Source organism: Phoxinus phoxinus (assembly GCF_949152265.1).
Source record: "Phoxinus phoxinus genome assembly, chromosome: 17".
Lineage (NCBI taxonomy): Eukaryota > Metazoa > Chordata > Actinopteri > Cypriniformes > Leuciscidae > Phoxinus > Phoxinus phoxinus.
Window position 1 is genome coordinate 32,086,239 of NC_136892.1, and position 19,919 is coordinate 32,106,157.

The window sequence follows — 19,919 nt, forward strand, 5'->3', positions numbered from 1 at the left end:
AATTGGACTACATACGAAATAAGGGAAACTTCGAGCACAACAGTCATGTTTTGGAAACACAAAAAGGAAAACTAATCCCATGTAAACAACCGGGGAAAAAATCAGATGGACATAAATTTGCACATTGCATTCACTGCTATGGGTTGTTCTCAAGAAGAGCGATGTGGCGGCATTTCAAGGTCTGCAGTTTCAAACCCCAAAGTACTAAACCAGGTAAAAATAGAGTTCAGGCATTGTGTGCTTTCGCTGAACCTTCTCCATCGGAATATACAGACGCGTATTGGAAGTTCTTGAGTGTAATGATTCAGGACAAGATTGCAGTTGCAATTAAAGGAGACAACTGCATCCTCAATTATGGGTTCAGGTTGTTCAAAAAGAATGAGAAGATAGTTAGTCAACACCAGTATATACGCCAAAAACTGAGAGAACTTGGCAGGCTTTTATTGGAAGCTAAAAAAATCACGCATGTGAAGACCATTCAAGAACTCATCAAACCTGAACAGTACTCCCAGGTTGTCAGAGCTGCAAAGAACCTATCTGGATTCAGTGAGGAAACTGGCATATACCAATGTCCCTCTCTTGCACGCAAGGTAGGACACAGCCTGCATTCGTTGGCTATGTTTATCAAGTCCGAAGGACTGAAAAAGAAAGATAAAGAAACCATTAAAGATGCTGAGGAGTTCGCACAGTTGTATTTAGAGAGTTGGAGGTTTGATATTGCAGGCCAGGCATTAACCCAGCTTAACCGGGCCAAATGGAATGCACCGCAACTTTTACCTCTTACACAAGATATCCAAAGGCTACATTGCTATCTAGAAGAAAAACAGCAGCAACATCTCAAAGATTTAAAAGAACATCGTTCATCCACAAATTGGAAGGAACTTGCAAAAGTAACGCTGACTCAAGTTATGCTTTTTAATCGGCGGAGAGCAGGTGAAGTGTCCCGAATGCGCCTGTCTGCATACTTATCGAAGGACACATCAGAGGAACAAGGAGATGTAAATTTGGCCCTCACAGCGCTTGAGCAGAAGCTCTGCAGGCATTTTGTGCGAATAGCAATTGTTGGAAAAAGAGGAAGGAAGGTTCCTGTTCTTCTAACCCCATTAATGAGACAATCACTTGATGCTCTTACTGAGAGCAGAGAAGAATGTGGGGTGCTGAAGGACAATGAATATCTGTTTGCATTGCCAAAATCTGCCCATTACCTCAGGGCTTGTGACTGCATGAGGCAATTTGTCAGTGAATGTGCTGACATAAAAAATCCTCAAGCGCTAACATCAATTCAACTGAGGAAACATATTGCTACCCTGTCTACTGTATTGAACCTCAAAACCACTGAGCTTGACCAGTTGGCAGACTTCCTTGGTCATAATATCGCTGTTCACAGGAAACACTACAGGCTTCCAGAAAGCACCCTCCAATTAGCCAAAGTAAGTAAAGTCCTCCTGGCAATGGAACAAGGACGCCTAGGAGATTACAAAGGAAAGAGCCTCGATGAAATACAAGTCGATGTGAATGGTAATTAACTTTATATTCTTGAAGACACAATCATTTGAGAGATGATACTACTGTTGTATACTCTTGCAGATTGCCCATAGTTTCAGCTTTCCAAACTAAATTTTTTATCAATTATCATTTTAGAGACCATTGACATGGAGGGACCTTTAGCAGAGGACATTGAAGGTATGTGTATACCATGTTCCTAAATTGATTCTAAATGATCCATTTTAGATATTTTGTGTATTGTATTCTTAAGTTATTTCCCTCTCCAGATATCAGTATGCTAGGAGATGATGGGACAGACGATGAGGTCAGCATGTCATCCACGGAAGAATGTACCTCCACATCACAAAGTCAAAACCAGGGAGTGTCTGCAACCGGTGAGCTTGAACGCAATTCTTACCTTTCGTGCATTTCACACAGCACGTGGCAAAAATGTTAACATCAACAACTCCACCTCCCTCCTTTGTCCCACCCACCTCTTTCTCCTGCAACTCTGTCAGGAGACCTGTCTGATGCAGAGGCTGCACAATCAGTCAAACACAACCCCAGTTTTAAAACTGAACACTGCGTCAGTACTGCCTGAAATTACAAGTACCATTAACTTTGAGGTTAGCGTGAACCCACCTATTGCTTATAGGTTGCTCTAATCTCTAGGCACAGACTTCATACAGGGATTGCACAGCTACTCCAACACGTCCCTGTCACTACAGAACATCTGGAATGTGCGCGATAAAGTGATGCAGGACAATTCCCTGAGCACATTATTCAAGTCTGCTTCATAGCCGCAAACAGACTCCACGGTTGTCCGCATTGCTGAGCAGTGACCGCACTTGCACTGCAAAGGGTTGCCGACCCTTTCCTCACTGTCATCTCCGTCCGGAGCCGCTGCAGCTCCCTCAACTTCCGCAAAAACGGGCCTCTCAACCCTCCTCCTCATCACTGGCTCAAACGCATATGCCATCGGGTTAGATGACATCAAATAAACTCGTACAGCCTTGTCGTCTTGACATGTTTCCTCCTCGTCTGTGTACTCATACTCAACTCGCTGTAACTGTGTACTCGTCTCGCTGTAACTGTGTACTCGTACACAGTTGAAGAGGAAAAATGTTTGAGTAGCCGTGCAATCCCTGCGTGAAGTCAACCTATAAACAGTAGGTAAGGGCACACTAACCTAAACGTTAATGCTACTTGTAATGTCAGTAACAACAGTCGCTTTCTGTCTGATGAAATCAGTTCATCTTATATTGTCCAACATACAATCTTTTCGGCGCACAGCTACTTCAGCACTAGTGGACTGCGTGGGACGGTCTGTCGTCCGTACACTATATGAGGAAACGTGGCAATTTTTGTTGGTTGTTGTGTATACTACAATAAAGTAATTTCTTTGTCCAGATGTCAGTATGCCAAGAGAAGAGGGGTCAGAAGATGAGGTCAGCATGTCATCCCTGCAAGAATGTCCCTCCACATCACAAGTCCAAAACCGGAGTGTGTCTGCAAAAAAGAGAGGTAAGCTTTGGGGCTTGCACTCTCTTTTCGGCCAGAGCTGCTCATTTATTTTTAAGGGCTTTTACTTTGCTTCCTTGACTCAACACTTGAAATATGTCTGTCCCTCCTTACTGTCCGGTGCCACAAGCCTGACTGGCTTGAAAGAAGCTGTTGCAGGAACAGACCTTGTGAGCCTGCATTGTTGTAGGGTTGGGGAAAGACTGGCATTATCACCTTTATATCAATAAGTTGTATTTAAAAAAAAAATCTTTAACACTTTATGGAGTTACTCAGGAAAAATGCTTGCATTTCCTCCAACAACGGAGGTGTACAGTGACCAGTTGAAAAACTCGAACAACCTATAATCACCTTAAATACCTCCTAACTGCTAGTGTTCCTTCATCCAAGTCTCATTAAGCCTCCACATGCAGCTGACTTTATTAAATAACCTTTTAAAAGTGCCTTGTAAATAGAAAATATTATTATTATTATTGTTTTTATTATTATTATTTTGTGAAATGCAAGAAAGAATAAAATTGCTTTAAGTGAGAGAGAGAGTGTTTATACTCGAGTGTAGGGTAAAAGCATCCTGTTGCAGTTTCTTTTCCAGAATTATAATGTAATGCCGTCAGAAGTACAATGAGCCACTGCAAACCACTCAGTTTAATAAATACAACACACAAAGAAAAAAGAATGCAATCAAAACAGTTAACTATAAATAAAGTTAAAAAGCAAAACTAAACGGAATGCGTCTGAGCAGGCACTCCTCCGTTGCTTTCTGCCTTTCGTTCACCCGTTGCAGCTCTTCCTTCAGCCAGTTGTCGGTCGTTCTCATGGGGGTTTTGGCAAAAGAGGGAGCACGGGGCTTGGAGAAGCTGGCAGCACAGGGGGGCTGGGGTTTTCCCACCGCTTCATGCTCTCTTTCAGCAACGAGACCCAAACATCCGGAGACTCGTGATCACTCTGGCCAATCACAAGAGAGTACATCCACGTAGCTGCGTTTGCGTAGCTGGGCAGCACGTCAGGTCCGAAGAGGTGCCCATTAAGCTGCATAATTAAGAATTAATGTGCAGTGTTTTTGTTTTTACCAAACCAGTGTATAAAATGAATAATAATCTCAGTCATGTTATTATGAAGAGTTGTTTATTCCAACAAATAAGAACTTTATTTATTTACATTGTTAACAGTGCAATGTCTGCAGTGTTCTCTCACTCTCCACTGAAATCTGTGTGCTCCGTGTGAAGTCCACCTTTACTTATAGTGGTAATCCCAGAAACGGTTCCTGTCCTCTGAAAAACAGAGGCGGACATCACACTTGCTGCATTGGGTATTGGTGTACCCTTTACTGCAATGTCTGCAGTGCCCTCTCTTTGTCTTCAGGGGGAAATGTCCAGTTTGGTCCATGCGCACATCCATGGGCGGTGGTTTGCGTGACTTTTTAGAAGAGGGAGCCTTTGGACTTCCATCATCCATGTGTGGTCTCTTTCCACTATTCGGAGGGCTCCTGTCTCTGGGCTCTTGTTGATTGAAGATGGCCGTCCTCTCTTTGGTGTTTTCAGTGTTGTGTCCACCAGATTAGAATATAAAGAACAAATGTATCAATTTATGTACATCTCAAATACCAGTGTGATTTATCACAAACAAGGTAAATAGCACAAATAGATCATTACCGTAATGAGAGAGGAAGCCAACTGTGCTTGGAACTTTCTCATGTTCAGTATCTCCTTCTTTGGCATCCTGAGAGTATAGGCTGTGCTGCTTGTAGAGGAGCCAGGCGTTGACCACAGCAAGGGTGATTGTGTGCCAGAAGATGTACATGTACCACCGCCAGGATTTCAGTGCGTACTTGTGTTTTGCTGTAAATTAGTCCAACAAATCCACACCTCCCATGTATTTATTGTAGATGCCCACAATGGAAGGCTTTCTAACGTCAATGTACGTTTTGGCGGCTTTGTCCCAGTGTTGAATCTCCTGAACAGGTTCTGGTCCAGCGAAGGATGACACAAGTGTCACCGCCCTGTTGTTGTACCATTTGACAGCACAGATGTTATTTCCCCTCCACTCTGTGGTCAAAGCCTTCTCTGCCCTTCTTCTTCAAGCTCTTCACATGTAAAGATTACAGTTGGGTAGATGCACTTGCCTGGCTGTTCCCACATAATGGATTCCTTGCTCAAGGAGCTTCACTACCAGTGGAACGAAGGTGAAGTAGTTGTCTGCCTAGATCTTGTTGTGTTGACCCTTTGGAAATGTGGAGGCAAGCTTTATTACAACAACACCTGACAATCCAAGTTCAGATTTGACTCGTACTTCATTGTTGCTCCCTTGGTAAACATCAAAGTCAAGCATCATGCTAAAGATTCCAGCTTTCACTCATACTTTAAAGCCCCATGAGCGTAGATTACCTTGCATATACTTCTTGATGCAGCTGAACTTCCCGTTGAAGGGTATCATCATCTTGTCCATGGAATGTGCTCTTCTGGTACCACCTGCAGGCAGTTTTCTCTGAGTGAATCAAGCCGTGGTCTGAGTTTCCAGAGTTTGTCCCTCTTTTCAGTCTCTGGCACGGTTAAATTGTTTACAAAATGTAATGTTCCATCCTCAGGTACATGCCCAATGCTGCCTGTATTTCTTTTGTATTAGTGTTGACTAATCTTTTGTCATTTTGAATGCTGTACTCATTCGTATTTGTTGCCAGAGCTTGAACCAAATCTTCTGACACAAACTTTTGGAATATTGCAGTGATGTGTGGAGGCAGGTGACATCATCTGTGAGAGCTTGACCAGAAAAATCAGTGACGTCTGTCATGTGGCATGATGTATTTCTTTGATTGCCCGGGCTCAATATTCACATTAGCTGGACAATCGGTAGGTTCTTGGTTTTCTTTGACCACAGAGACATCAATATCTGATTCTTCATCACTTGCATCAGTGTCGTCAAAATCTATGTCCACATCACTTTCTCCTTTTTGGATGATGGCAATTACATTGTGCACATTGTACCGAGGATTTCTCCTTGCTGGTGGCATTCTGAAATGAAAAAGATAAAATTGAAACAAATGTACATTGTATATACAAATAGCACACATGCCTCATTATGACGTGTTCACACTTTTGACTGAAGCAGCCTATTCACACATCTCACCGGTCACACATCTCACCGGTCACACTATACCTAATGGCTCACCTATAGTAGACTGTGATTGTAATCCTTACAGGAATGCATTCAGCGTCCAGTTTACAACAAAATCTAACAGTGAGGAACATTTACACCTGTGCCAGAACAAAGCACCAGGAGCATCCCGCACAACTTGGAGGATTGGCCAGGTGTCTCTTGCAAAAGAGATCTTGGATCTCAATGGGACAGACCTGGTTAAATAAAGGTTATAGGCCTAATGATAATAAGCACTTTGACTATAAATTGATAAGAACATTTTGTTTATCAGTAGACTAAGAAAGGGAAGATTTGCACAAACAGAATTTCTTTGTTAGTAAGTCCTGCAGAATTTGATAGCAAATTATAATGTTTAGATATGGCAATATATCTTTCAACTCTAATACAGTATAGAATATGTAATCCGATATAAAGCTAAAGGGTATAATGTTTAAATCATGTATAATTTGTTGTGAACATTTTCATTTAAGTTCCCCTCAATATGTTCCTCTTAAATACAGGGCAATTATGACTGCCACTCTCATCCAACATTGTAATATTGCAACATTTATAAAACAAGCTCTAAACAAAATTTAGGGCATATTTTCAACATTTACTGTATATGTCCTTGTTCTAGACACTGTAAGAAACACAGAAAAACATATTCCAAGCATTTTACTTACTTGAAGATGAATCCAGTCCAGTAAATCAAAGGGATGTTGGTTGATCAGAAAGTTGTAGGATATGTCACTTCTTGACTTAAGGGTGGGCTTTGTATACAAATCCTGGATCCAATTACATGGTTGGAATAAAATGTAAGACCCACAGATCATATTGATGTGGTTGTATAAACAAACAAACAAGAAAAAAAAGACAAAAGGGGTTTTGGGGAATAACCACAATTGTTGTAATTCTGAAACAGTGGGTCTTACAGGGTTAAGTAAGATTACAATTTCTTTATAAAAGAAAACCTACAATATTTTGTGTTTTTGCCTACATAGGAAAACAAACGGCCGTCAAAAGAAGCTGGACCCCAGACGAGTGTGCTGCAGTGGACACACATTTGAGGAGATTTATTGTAATGAATCAAGTTCCTGGTAAAGAAGAGTGTCAGCGCTGTATTTCTGCAGAACCTCAAGCTCTCAGAAACAGAGACTGGAAAGCAGTTAAATATTATGTTAAAAATCGCATTACAGCCCTGAGAAGAAAAGTATAGTGTGAAAGCACCTAATGGATCTGAGGTAAAACCAAAACATTAGAGGTAGGATCTTAAAATGTTTTGTCTTTGGTTGTGTTCTGTTGTAACGTTGTTGTTGTTGTTGTTGTAAGGGTTTGCTCAGGTTTTATGGCTGTCCAGTGGCCTACAAATATACACATTTCACAGTACTTATTTAATTTTATTTTTAATTTGATGGATGTAGGATGGATGTTGGATGGATATTGAATAGATGTTTGATCGATGGATGGATGGATGTTGGATGGATGTTCGAGAGATGGATGGATGTAGGGTAGATGTTTGATGGATGGATGTTGGATGGATATTGAATAGATGTTTGATCGATGGATGGATGGATGTTGGATGGATGTTCGAGAGATGGATGGATGTTTGATGGATGGATGTTGGATGGATGTAGGTTAGATGTTGGATGGATGTAGGGTATATGTTGGATGGATGGATGTTGGATGGATGTAGGGTAGATGTTGGATGGATGGATGTTGGATGGATGTAGGGTAGATGTTGGATGGATGGATGTTGGATGGATGTAGGGTAGATGGATGTTGGATGGATGTAGGGTAGATGTTGGATGGATGTAGGGTAGATGTTGGATGGATGGATGTTGGATGGATGTAGGGTAGATGTTGGATGGATGGATGTAGGGTAGATGTTGGATGGACGTAGGGTAGATGGATGGATGTAGGGTAGATGTTGGATGGACGTAGGGTAGATGTTGGATGGATGTTGGATGGACGTAGGGTAGATGTTGGATGGACGTAGGGTAGATGTTGGATGGACGTAGGATGGATGTTGGATGGACGTAGGGTAGATGTTGGATGGACGTAGGGTAGATGTTGGATGGACGTAGGGTAGATGTTGGATGGACGTAGGGTAGATGTTGGATGGACGTAGGGTAGATGTTGGATGGACGTAGGGTAGATGTTGGATGGACGTAGGGTAGATGTTGGATGGACGTAGGGTAGATGTTGGATGGACGTAGGGTAGATGTTGGATGGACGTAGGGTAGATGTTGGATGGACGTAGGGTAGATGTTGGATGGACGTAGGGTAGATGTTGGATGGACGTAGGGTAGATGTTGGATGGACGTAGGGTAGATGTTGGATGGACGTAGGGTAGATGTTGGATGGACGTAGGGTAGACGTTGGATGGACGTAGGGTAGACGTTGGATGGACGTAGGGTAGACGTTGGATGGACGTAGGGTAGATGTTGGATGGACGTAGGGTAGACGTTGGATGGACGTAGGGTAGACGTTGGATGGACGTAGGGTAGACGTTGGATGGACGGACGTTGGATGGACGTAGGGTAGACGTTGGATGGACGTAGGGTAGACGTTGGATGGACGTAGGGTAGACGTTGGATGGACGTAGGGTAGACGTTGGATGGACGTAGGGTAGACGTTGGATGGACGTAGGGTGGACGTTGGATGGACGTAGGGTGGACGTTGGATGGACGTAGGGTGGACGTTGGATGGACGTAGGGTGGACGTTGGATGGACGTAGGGTGGACGTTGGATGGACGTAGGGTAGACGTTGGATGGACGTAGGGTAGACGTTGGATGGACGTAGGGTAGACGTTGGATGGACGTAGGGTAGACGTTGGATGGACGTAGGGTAGACGTTGGATGGACGTAGGGTAGACGTTGGATGGACGTAGGGTAGACGTTGGATGGACGTAGGGTAGACGTTGGATGGACGTAGGGTAGACGTTGGATGGACGTAGGGTAGACGTTGGATGGACGTAGGGTAGACGTTGGATGGACGTAGGGTAGACGTTGGATGGACGTAGGGTAGACGTTGGATGGACGTAGGGTAGACGTTGGATGGACGTAGGGTAGACGTTGGATGGACGTAGGGTAGACGTTGGATGGACGTAGGGTAGACGTTGGATGGACGTAGGGTAGACGTTGGATGGATGTTGGATGAATGTAGGGTAGATGATGGATGGATGTTGACCAGATGTTGGATATATGGATGGATGGATGGATCTTGAACAGATGTTGGATATATGATGGATGTTGAACAGATGTTGGATATATGGATGGATGGATGTTGAACAGATGTTGGATATATGATGGATCTTGAACAGATGTTGGATATATGGATGGATGGATGTTGAACAGATGTTGGATATATGATGGATCTTGAACAGATGTTGGATATATGATGGATCTTGAACAGATGTTGGATATATGGATGGATGTTGAACAGATGTTGGATATATGGATGGATGGATGGATCTTGAACAGATGTTGGATATATGGATGGATGGATGTTGAACAGATGTTGGATATATGGATGCATGTTGACCAGATGTTGGATGGATGGATGTTGGATATATGGATGGATGGATGTTGACCAGATGTTTGATATATGGATGGATGTTGGATGTGTGGATGTTGATATTCTTATTTATTTTAATTTACCTGAACACTGAAAGTGTGTGGGGCATATGTTAAATATGTCAAAGGATTTTTCATTTCTTTAAATATCTCTGTATCATGATTTCAAAATTTGAGGCTTCACTGGAAAGAACAACTTGTGAACATGACATTATGGATGCAGTGCAATGAAACATAATTTCAATGCCTATATAAGAGAAACTGTTGGGTTTACATAAGTTCAGGCTGATGTTGTTAAAACATTGAGTGCAGATTGTACAGACCTCTAGACATTACATTAATAATTTGTTTTAATCATTTCATAAAAAGTGTATTGACTGACAACTGTGTGGCATAAACTGTGTCATTACAATAAAATTGGTAATTTCAGTTTTGTCATAAAACTGTCTTTGAAACCGTATGTCTTGTAATCTGTAAAGGCAGATGGAAAGTTTCACATATATACATAATTACTCATTACAAAAATAACTATTTTAGTCCAAAATATGGAAACTGGGAGTAATAATAAAGGCTGGTGTCAGCAGCTGCAGATAGTGACCTTGGGCCCCATTAACATATAAAAACTTGGTATGTATGTGTGTATGTGGGCGGACCCCACAAGTCGGCAATCCTAGAAATGGTCCCCACAAGGGGCCAAATACCTTTTTTGACAAAACTTTAGAAATTTGTCAAATTGAAGTGATATTAATGATTGAGATTTTTTTTTAGATCTAATGTTGTTTTTTACAGCAGTGTAGGACCACTGGAAAGGGTGGATCCCACAACGCATAAAAAAACTGGTGGGCCCCATGAGAGGGTCTGCGCAAGAATGTGTGTGTGTGTGTGTGTGTGTGTGTGTGTGTGTGTGTGTGTGTGTGTGTGTGTGTGTGTGTGTGTGTGTGTGTGTGTGTGTGTGTGTGTGTGTGTGTGTGAGATCCTGCCCCAGGCCTTCAGTAGTAACAGTCCAAGCGTTCTCCTCCAGAGCTAGAGAAAGCCGCAGTGATCTCGAGTCGAGCAGGACGGGTGTGCTGGTGGTTGTCTGTGTGTGACCGAACGCTCCCGCCGATCAGGATCTTTCCCCCGCTGAGAACAAGAGGAAGACACGAGGGTGAGATCTGAATTTAAATCAGTGTTTTAGAGCTCAGCTGTGATGGGTTTGATGGTTGTTGAACTGGCTTGTTATGGGAGGCTTATAAAGTATTTAATGAGAGCACTTACAGTTAAACACTTGACGGGATTGTGCTGATGTGTAGATAGTTGACATATACTAGAGAATTGTGTCTATTGCATCTTTTTGCACTGAGGTTTTGGCAGGTTTAACTCTATTCAGAGTTTAGTATATAAAAAATTAATATAAAAATTAAACAGGAGTTTTCTCTGCTTTTTACCACAGAAGACTAAAATATAACCATCAGTACACGTTGCTTTTTGTGAAAATAACCAATTTCTGTTAAAAAAATATAGTCTTCTCCTCCATTAATGCTCTCAAATCTCCTTCAAGCTCTGTATGCTCAAATACGCTTCATGAAGATGTGTGATATGTTGGAGATCAGTGATATTAAATATTGTTGTTCGGTAGGAATGATTATCAGTCAACAACTTAAATTATTTTATAAGACTCAAAATATATGAATTGTACTACTTTAATGTGACTGTGTGTAGCGTTTTGTGTTTGTCAGTGTAAGAAAGAGAGTCATATTGTTTTTTGAGAGTTTTGATTGGTTAACCTCCATATTATATTGTATAAACGTGTCCAATGATGCTCATTTTAGTGGAAATATACGTTTCTAAGTTGAAGTTCACATGAAAATAATCCGATTTTGCTGAAGATGATGAGGGGGCACAAAAAAGACAAAAGTCATACTGTAAATGATCGGAATCTTTACAATGTTGAAACTGTCTTAATAAGTAAGTGTCTCTGTTACACACAGTGTTTCTTTTGTGTTTCCCCCTCCAAACCTCTGAGCATGTGATCGCTGATGCTCACGGGCTGTTGTCGTCTTCACTGTTAGTCAAGGGATCAGTTTCTTGGTGTGTCCATGATTTAAAGCAACAGTTCATCCAAAAAAAGTATCATGTCGTTCCAAAGCTTTTAGGCGTGTTCCCAATACAGATTTGCGCAAAACTTTAATTTTTTTCTAAATGTCGACAAAAAACTATTGTGAAATGACAGCGTTTCCATTAAAGGTACAATATGTAAGAATTTTGTAATAAAATATCCCAAAATCACTTGCACAGTGTGATATATTTCCTGCAGTTATGTACTTACAATATCCCGAAAGTCTCCAAAGATGTTTTATTTCAGATAAATTCCTATTTTAAATATTAGGCCGTCCCGGAAAAAAAATTTGCAATGACGCAATATCCGCGCAATTCTCGGTTTCCACTCGTACTGACATAGCCATGACGTAACCATGGCGACAGACGTGGACAACTGCGTAGTGCGTAACGTTTAGCGGCACGCTGTTCTTATTTCCTTCAAACATTATGGACCATGGCAAGCAGACTTTGGGAGAAAAAAGCAGAACTAAACCGAGGATCAATATCAGCGTGGCGTTTTCGAGACGCCGAGAGCTAGCGTCCGCGACTAACTTGGACTTGAGCTTCACGAGTCACGACTTGACAGCGACACCGCTCTTGCACATGTACATAAAACAAATCAATGTTATATAGCTCAACATGATGAAATGTTAGAATATGATCAGTATGTTATTCTAATGTTGATCTATATTACTGCTAGTTTCATATAGCAAACGAACTAACACACAGAATAACATTATAATTTTCAACACACAAATGCTGTTTAGTGTGATAGTGTAACGTTAGAGCGAGTGAGACAGCGCTGCGTTACCTCACAAGTTTAATTCGTCAGATAAACTGACCTGTGTGAGTTATTCAGCACTTGCGGGTATTTGGTAGAATTAAATCTCCTTTTCCCTTTATATCCGCGGGATTGCGTGTGATATCTGTCTATTATTAGCAATCGCGACCTTCTTCGTACCGCTGTAATGTTAAAAAACATCAATGTTTTCACTCCTCCATTAACATTATTAGATCATCAGCTTGACAGCAAGTCCCATCATTCAGCGTCATAATTTTTTTTACATATTGTAGCTTTAACCGATGTTATGCGACTAAAACTTTCCCTCTCGTGATAAATCATTCCCAAAATCATGGCAACGTACGCAACGGATGTGTGTGTGTGTGTGTGGGTGTGTGTGTTATCCAATCATTTATGGCAAATAAAGACCGTTATACTGTGAGTTTCTGGGTGTTTCTCCCTCAGTTCTGCTCATTTCTTTGAGGTTTAGAATCCAGTATTCCTGTAATTCTTTTTGTCTTTTATGAATTTAATAAACAACTCTGTCTCGTATTCTCTCCACACACACCGCATCATCGACGTCAGGTGACTGTTAATGCACAAAAACTGTTTCCATTGCAGTTTTGCTAAATAATATTTATTTTTCGAATTGCCTGAAAAAGCGCCTCATGCGAGCGGAAACTTTTTTTTGCGATAAATGGGAGTTTTTTGCGAAGTTGACGTATTTCCATTCGCTATTTAAATTTGCGCAATTTGAAGGGTAATGGAAACGCGGCTTGTATGACTGACTTTCTTCTGTGGAACATAAAATATGTTTAGCAGAATGACAATGACAACATGGCGGATGTAGTACACGATTCTGAGAACATGATTCTCTCACGATTATAAACAAAATAACATGTCATTTACTACAGGGTTCTGACAAAATGATGATTGCTTAATTAATCTGAATAAATGTAATGACTCACTCATAAAGTCTTCACTTGTTTCATTACTGGATGAATCAGTGTTGTGAACGAATCTCTTGAATTAATGATTCAATGACAAATAAACGTTTTTTAAGTCACTTGAAATTTTTGAAAGTTTTCACGATAGTAAATGTCACAAATAATTACAAAGAAACGAGCAAGTTAAGCATGAATATTTGAAGTAGAAAGACGGAAATAGTATTTTATTGTAAACCTCATTTGTACAGTGTACTGTTATGATACTTTCCTGGCGGTTTTTGTTGCTCATCCTCATTCACTTCTGCAGAATGATGACTGGATTCATATTTTTTGGGTGTATATTGTAAATTAGGAACTCCAAGGCACTCGAAATATGTAGAAAAAAAGTTAAAAAGCCTTTATTTTCTTGGTTGGCTCAAAACATTAAAGATGGTGACAGATTGAAAGATCTATGTGAGATCTGTTAGTGTGGTTTATTTCATCACCGTTGCGTGTCTACTTCTCTCTAACAGCGTTTCATGCTTAATATTATTCACTTGTAAATGCTGCAATTATTGATGTTGGGAAATCTCGGTCATGTTTTCCCACAGGCCCTTTTCTCTCAATCCCTATTAGACTCTCTGACTCTGTTGGTTTCTCAACTCTTGCTTTTTTTTTTTTTTTTTTTTATGTCAGTTCTGGAGCGCATTTATAATAATGCCTGTAATGTGATTTATTTCAAACCATGTACAGGATGGGAAGTGATGAGGCATGATTTAGCCACTATTATGACATCATCACCTCCTCTGATCCAATCAGAGAGCAGTATTCCTGGCACGACATGACTATCCCGTCTCTGTCTTGATTTCTTTGTTGAACAAAGGATTAGAAGTTTTTTTTTTTTGCTTAAATATTTCACTTCAGCAAGACTAATGTAGAGACCAGAGACTTAGCAACACCCTAGCAACTGCATAGCGACACAAAACCTCTTCTGCATGGTCAAACAGAAGTCTAGTTTAATCAATCTCTTGTGCAATGTCCCCGTACGCTGCGTCTAATTGTCTAAATGTCACGGTTTGTCTGATCAAATGTCATGCATTAGACTTGCTTTAACCCCTTATATTGGCATCGCAGCCATTACATATTTACAACAGTAATATCCTACACTAAACCTAAACTAATCTTGACAAACTATATATCATTTGAAAGCTTACAATCGCTAGTTTACATATTTGGTGACTGATTTTCAAAATAAATAGCCGTAATTTATCAATTTGCAGCAAGAATATGTTCATACTCCTAAGGCGTGTTCAGACCTTTATTTTGAAATAGTGATGAACATGAAAAATCATGAAAGAATGGAAGAAACCTCAGTTTGTTTTCATGCCAAGAGTTCAAAAGATAGCATCCGTTCAATTCTTTTAGAAAAAAAGGTCTGAAAATGTTTTACATATAAAGAAAATAATAATAGATTCAGCATTAGTGATGTGTCAGCGAGCTATAATGCACATACGTGATCTTTTGTGTTTCTTAGAGGATGAATTCATTTTAAAATCTGCCAAACTTCCAACACTACTTCTGAATAGGATGTCTAGTTCATAAATTGTATGAAAATTGTAAAAATAATGGTTCAGACTCAAACAACATATGGAGATGGAGGCGCCCTTATATGTGCAGTAATGTCCACTAGTGGAGAAGTGTGGTACTGCGCCCAAACTAAATCTCACTGAACGCTCATTTTCTGAGATATCAACCTAACATTTGAAACACAACTTGTCCAGATTTTTGCCTTTGATTTTTTTTTATTGCAGTTTTCGAGTCCACCAGGTTTTGAAAATATATATTTGATATGAAATATGAATAATTAAATTTTTAACATTGTACATTTTCATAAACTCAAACTTCTATAACTTTATTTCTGTTTAACTTTCTTAATTTATTTCACTTCTAAAAAAATCTGCCAAATGTCTTCTTTAAAACAAGATCCAATCTTACATCTATATTCCAAAGCATTCTTGAATTACAACCATTTAAGTTCGGCATGTGCATTTTCATGTCTATTAAAAAAAGAGGGGTGGAGTTAAGGGGTTATACGGCCTGATGCATGAAAATAACACATGCAGTAATATGAAATATGCAATTGACTATCATATTTGAGCTTTTATGGCTCATACAGTATTATATAGTGAGAAGAATATGGAGGAGGAACAGCTCAGCTTTATTCACAGCCCAAACTGAGCAAAAATAAGCAAGATGCTGATAAATATGGACAAAAGATGAAATTCTGATGCTTAATGTAAATCAATGCGATCTTTATAACATGCATATAAATATCAGTCACTATATCTATCAATAATATGATTTAATGTAGTAAGATGACATTTTATGAACAAAGCTCTGTAGTTTTAAAACGAAAATCACTTTATTTTTGCGTTTACTTTGTAAAGTCACTTTTTTTTGCGTTTACTTTGTAAAGTCACTTTATTTTTGCGTTTACTTTGTAAAGTCACTTTATTTTTGCGTTTACTTTGTAAAATCACTTTATTTTGCGTTTACTTTGTAAAATCACTTTATTTTTGCGTTTACTTTGTAAAGTCACTTTATTTTTGCGTTTACTTTGTAAAATCACTTTATTTTTGCGTTTACTTTGTAAAATCACTTTATTTTTGCGTTTACTTTGTAAAAATCACTTTATTTTTGCGTTTACTTTGTAAAGTCACTTTATTTTTGCGTTTACTTTGTAAAAATCACTTTATTTTTGCGTTTACTTTGTAAAATCACTTTATTTTTGCGTTTACTTTGTAAAATCACTTTATTTTTGCGTTTACTTTGTAAAATCACTTTATTTTTGCGTTTACTTTGTAAAAATCACTTTATTTTTGCGTTTACTTTGTAAAGTCACTTTATTTTTGCGTTTACTTTGTAAAATCACTTTATTTTTGTGTTTACTTTGTAAAATCACATTATTTTTGCGTTTACTTTGTAAAATCACTTTATTTTTGCGTTTACTTTGTAAAGTCACTTTATTTTTGCGTTTACTTTGTAAAGTCACTTTATTTTTGCGTTTACTTTGTAAAATCACTTTATTTTTGCGTTTACTTTGTAAAATCACATTATTTTTGCGTTTACTTTGTAAAGTCACTTTATTTTTGCGTTTACTTTGTAAAGTCACTTTATTTTTGTGTTTACTTTGTAAAATCACATTATTTTTGCGTTTACTTTGTAAAATCACTTTATTTTTGCGTTTACTTTGTAAAGTCACTTTATTTTTGTGTTTACTTTGTAAAATCACATTATTTTTGCGTTTACTTTGTAAAGTCACTTTATTTTAGGTAAAATAGAAGTTTCTACAATTACACTAAAAGATTTTTCCTTGGTAAAAAGTCTAAAGTATCAGTCCGGCGACAGGACAGAAGTAGATCGTGTGCAGCAGGTTTAATCATGTTGATCATTTGGAGGCTTTAGTCATTAGACTTTATCACGTTAGCCTCAGTTTTCCTGCACATCTGCCTGAATCACACGTGTAATGAGTTAATGAACGAGAGACACAGTATCCTGAACTATACTAATGAAAGACGCCCCAACACAATCTCGTTACGCTTGACTGGAGCTGATCTGTGTAAAGTGCATGTTCGGCTAAATCTTCTTAGTGTCTGTTTAAAGGTCAAAGGTCTCTCCTGCTCTGTGCTCTGTTTGAGTTAATCTGCTTTGACTCCTCATTCAGATCAAGCTCATCTTCCTATTACCCAGGTGTCTTTGACATAAACCATTGATTTATGTTGTTATTGATTTTTTTTAACATTGTTAAGCTTTTCTTTTCATAGATAAATGCTTTTAGAAACAGTAGTGATGTGGTTTTGACCCAGTGGAAGACGGGGAAACACTAAAGTAAAGTGAAGGCCCGTTAACACCCAGGACGATAACTATAAAGATAACGATAAAGATTAGGGATGACTCGGGATCGAATATTCGAACTACGTGCGAAATTCGATCATAAAACCGTTTTTTTCTCTTCGAATTGTTATATTTTCAATAGGGATGCACCGAAATTAAAATTATTGTCCGAAACCGAATATGATAAAAGACTTGGCCAAATACCGAACACTGTTTTGCGCATTTTTTTCCCATTTATTTTGACATATTTTCCACCATTGCATAAATTAAATAGTCAAAATGTGCTTTTTACTATTTTGTCTTGCTTTTCAAAGAAAAAATCAATTACAAAACTACACTGTAAAAACAAAATGTTGGTTTAACTTAAAAAAGCAAGTTACCTTGTTGCGAATTTTGAGTTCGTTGTAATTTAAAAATGAGTTTATACAACAAAGAAGAATGGTTTAATAAACAGAAACTCAAAAATAGTGTTATCTTCACACATTAGTTATCGAAGTTGATTTGACAAAAGAAAAAGTTGTGATAAAAAATATTTTTTTACAGTGTACAATTAAAAAATATTTATTTAACAATGAACATTTTTTTTACATTCCAGCAGACATTATACCTACAAAGCACAATATAACTTAAAATAAATAAAATATTTTTATTTGACCATCTCTGAGCTTACATTAGGCCTATAACTGCTGAAAGAATGTAACGTGTGTATGCCTACAACAAAAGTGCATCTTTGTTTAATATTAGTCGGACAAAATGGCGGATGGCGAAGTATGATTGGTCAGATCACCTGTCAATCAAGATCCCTGCGAAGGGTCAATTGCTACTGTTTTGCAAAATGTCCCTTTGCTCCACCTGGGGGTAGGGGTGTGCGATATTACGATTTTTGATCGTGGACGATTAAAATGTCTCCACGATCTGGTTTTGAAGAAATATCGTAGGATCGTCCATTTTATCAGTTTGCAGTTCTGGCGCCTCCGTCTCAACATACTGTACAGCGCGACGTATATTCACATGAAATGCAAAGGAACGGGACACTGTAGTTCATAAAAATGAATTATTTGCATGTGCTTTAAAGCCTTGCCGGTTAAACATGTCATTCGCTGCTGATGCGCTGTTCTAACGGGCGCTTTTCTGAGCGCAATAGACCCGACGCGCGCACATGCACTAGCCTGTCTAACAGCACCCGTTACTGAACTAAGTTATCTTATTGCTCTAATACTGTCAAATACACACAAGGTTTACATAAACAAAGTTGGTTATGTCTAAAGTGAAAGAAGAATAGAAAAAATGAAGAAAAAATCTGCTTGTCAAATGCGTGTAGACTCGTTGCGCGCAGATCTTAAAGAGACAGTAGCCCTAATAGTAAACATGCTGCCGCTTGTCCTTAAAGGGATAGTTACCCAAAAATAAAAATTCTGTCATTATTTACTCACTCTCTAATGTTGTTCCAAACCTGTATTAATTTATTTCTTGTGCTGAACACAAAAGAAGATATTTTGAGGAGTGTGGCTAACGGTTGCTGGTCCCCATTAATTACCATAGTAGGAAAAAACTATTATGGAAGTCTCTGGGGTACATCAACTGTTTGTTTACCCACATTCCTCCAAATAACTTTTATTTTCAACAGAAGAGGGAGACTTAGTCGGGTTTAAAGCGGCTTGAGAGAATTTAAATTTTTGGGAGAACTATCCCTGTTAATAAAACAACAAAATACAAAGAGCATCTCACTCACTCTTGACTGAGAACTTTAATAGTCGCTTTAATAAGAATCAATGTAAAATTTATATAGTGAAGTCGATGTTGTGTTTTATTTTCATATTTGTTCATTTAATTACTTTCTTCAATGCTGTTAAATACACCTGTAGCTGAAAAAATAAAGCACTGTTTTTTTTATTTGTATATTAAGTTGTGTATGTGTATCTTTGTTCTTAATTTTTAATAACAAAGACAATGACAAATATTTTTTATCTTCGCCACTTTGGCCTAAATGTCTGCCATTCTTTTTTATTTAAATATGTTGTTACCTAAGGTTTTGTTTTTAAAATAGGGACATTAGTTTGGCTGTGATGCTCAGTCACTTGCAAAATAGTAAAACCAACATGAAAAGGAATCGTGATAAAATCGTGAATCGTGATTTTCCTGAAAAAAATCGTGATATGATATTTTTGCCATATCGCCCACCCCTACCTGGGGGTCATTTCGTGAACGACTTTGAAATGCGTCTGGTTTATTTTTGCCGCGGTGACTAGATAGCGCGGCGGTAATAGGCATTCTGGTTGACTACCTACTGTATAAGTCTCAATATTTGTGACTTTCAGGCACACGTACACTTTGAGTAAGGATCCTACGCACAGTTTTATAAATGAGACCCCTGGATCTTCCTTGTTTATTCTATGTATACATTTATTGTGACGTTTACACAAGTAATAAAAATCACTTGTTTGGAAGTTTTTTGGGGGATTCTTGGTAAATGTAGAAGTTGTTTTGGGGATTTGTCAGCCGCAGAGCTCATGGGAGCTTGTTCA

General features: G+C 38.8%; 1 protein-coding gene across 1 annotated transcript; it reads left to right on the forward strand.

Moving 5' to 3' along the window:
- Positions 1–79: 79 nt before the first annotated feature.
- LOC306984802 (uncharacterized protein) lies at positions 80–8,102 on the forward strand. The gene is made up of 5 exons (XM_079586506.1): positions 80–1,518; positions 1,642–1,683; positions 1,773–1,880; positions 2,896–3,009; positions 7,140–8,102. The coding sequence occupies exons 1-5, from the start codon at positions 162–164 to the stop codon at positions 7,352–7,354; spliced, it is 1,836 nt and encodes a 611-aa protein (XP_079442632.1). The 5' UTR covers positions 80–161; the 3' UTR covers positions 7,355–8,102.
- The last annotated feature ends 11,817 nt before the right edge of the window (positions 8,103–19,919 follow it).

Coding starts and splice junctions, on each gene's coding strand:
- LOC306984802 (XM_079586506.1), top strand. CDS start 162: ATGTGGCGGCATTTCAAGGTCTGCAGTTTCAAACCCCAAAGTACTAAA. Junction 1,519..1,641: donor AATACAAGTCGATGTGAATG/GTAATTAACTTT, acceptor TTATCATTTTAG/AGACCATTGACATGGAGGGA. Junction 1,684..1,772: donor TTTAGCAGAGGACATTGAAG/GTATGTGTATAC, acceptor TTCCCTCTCCAG/ATATCAGTATGCTAGGAGAT.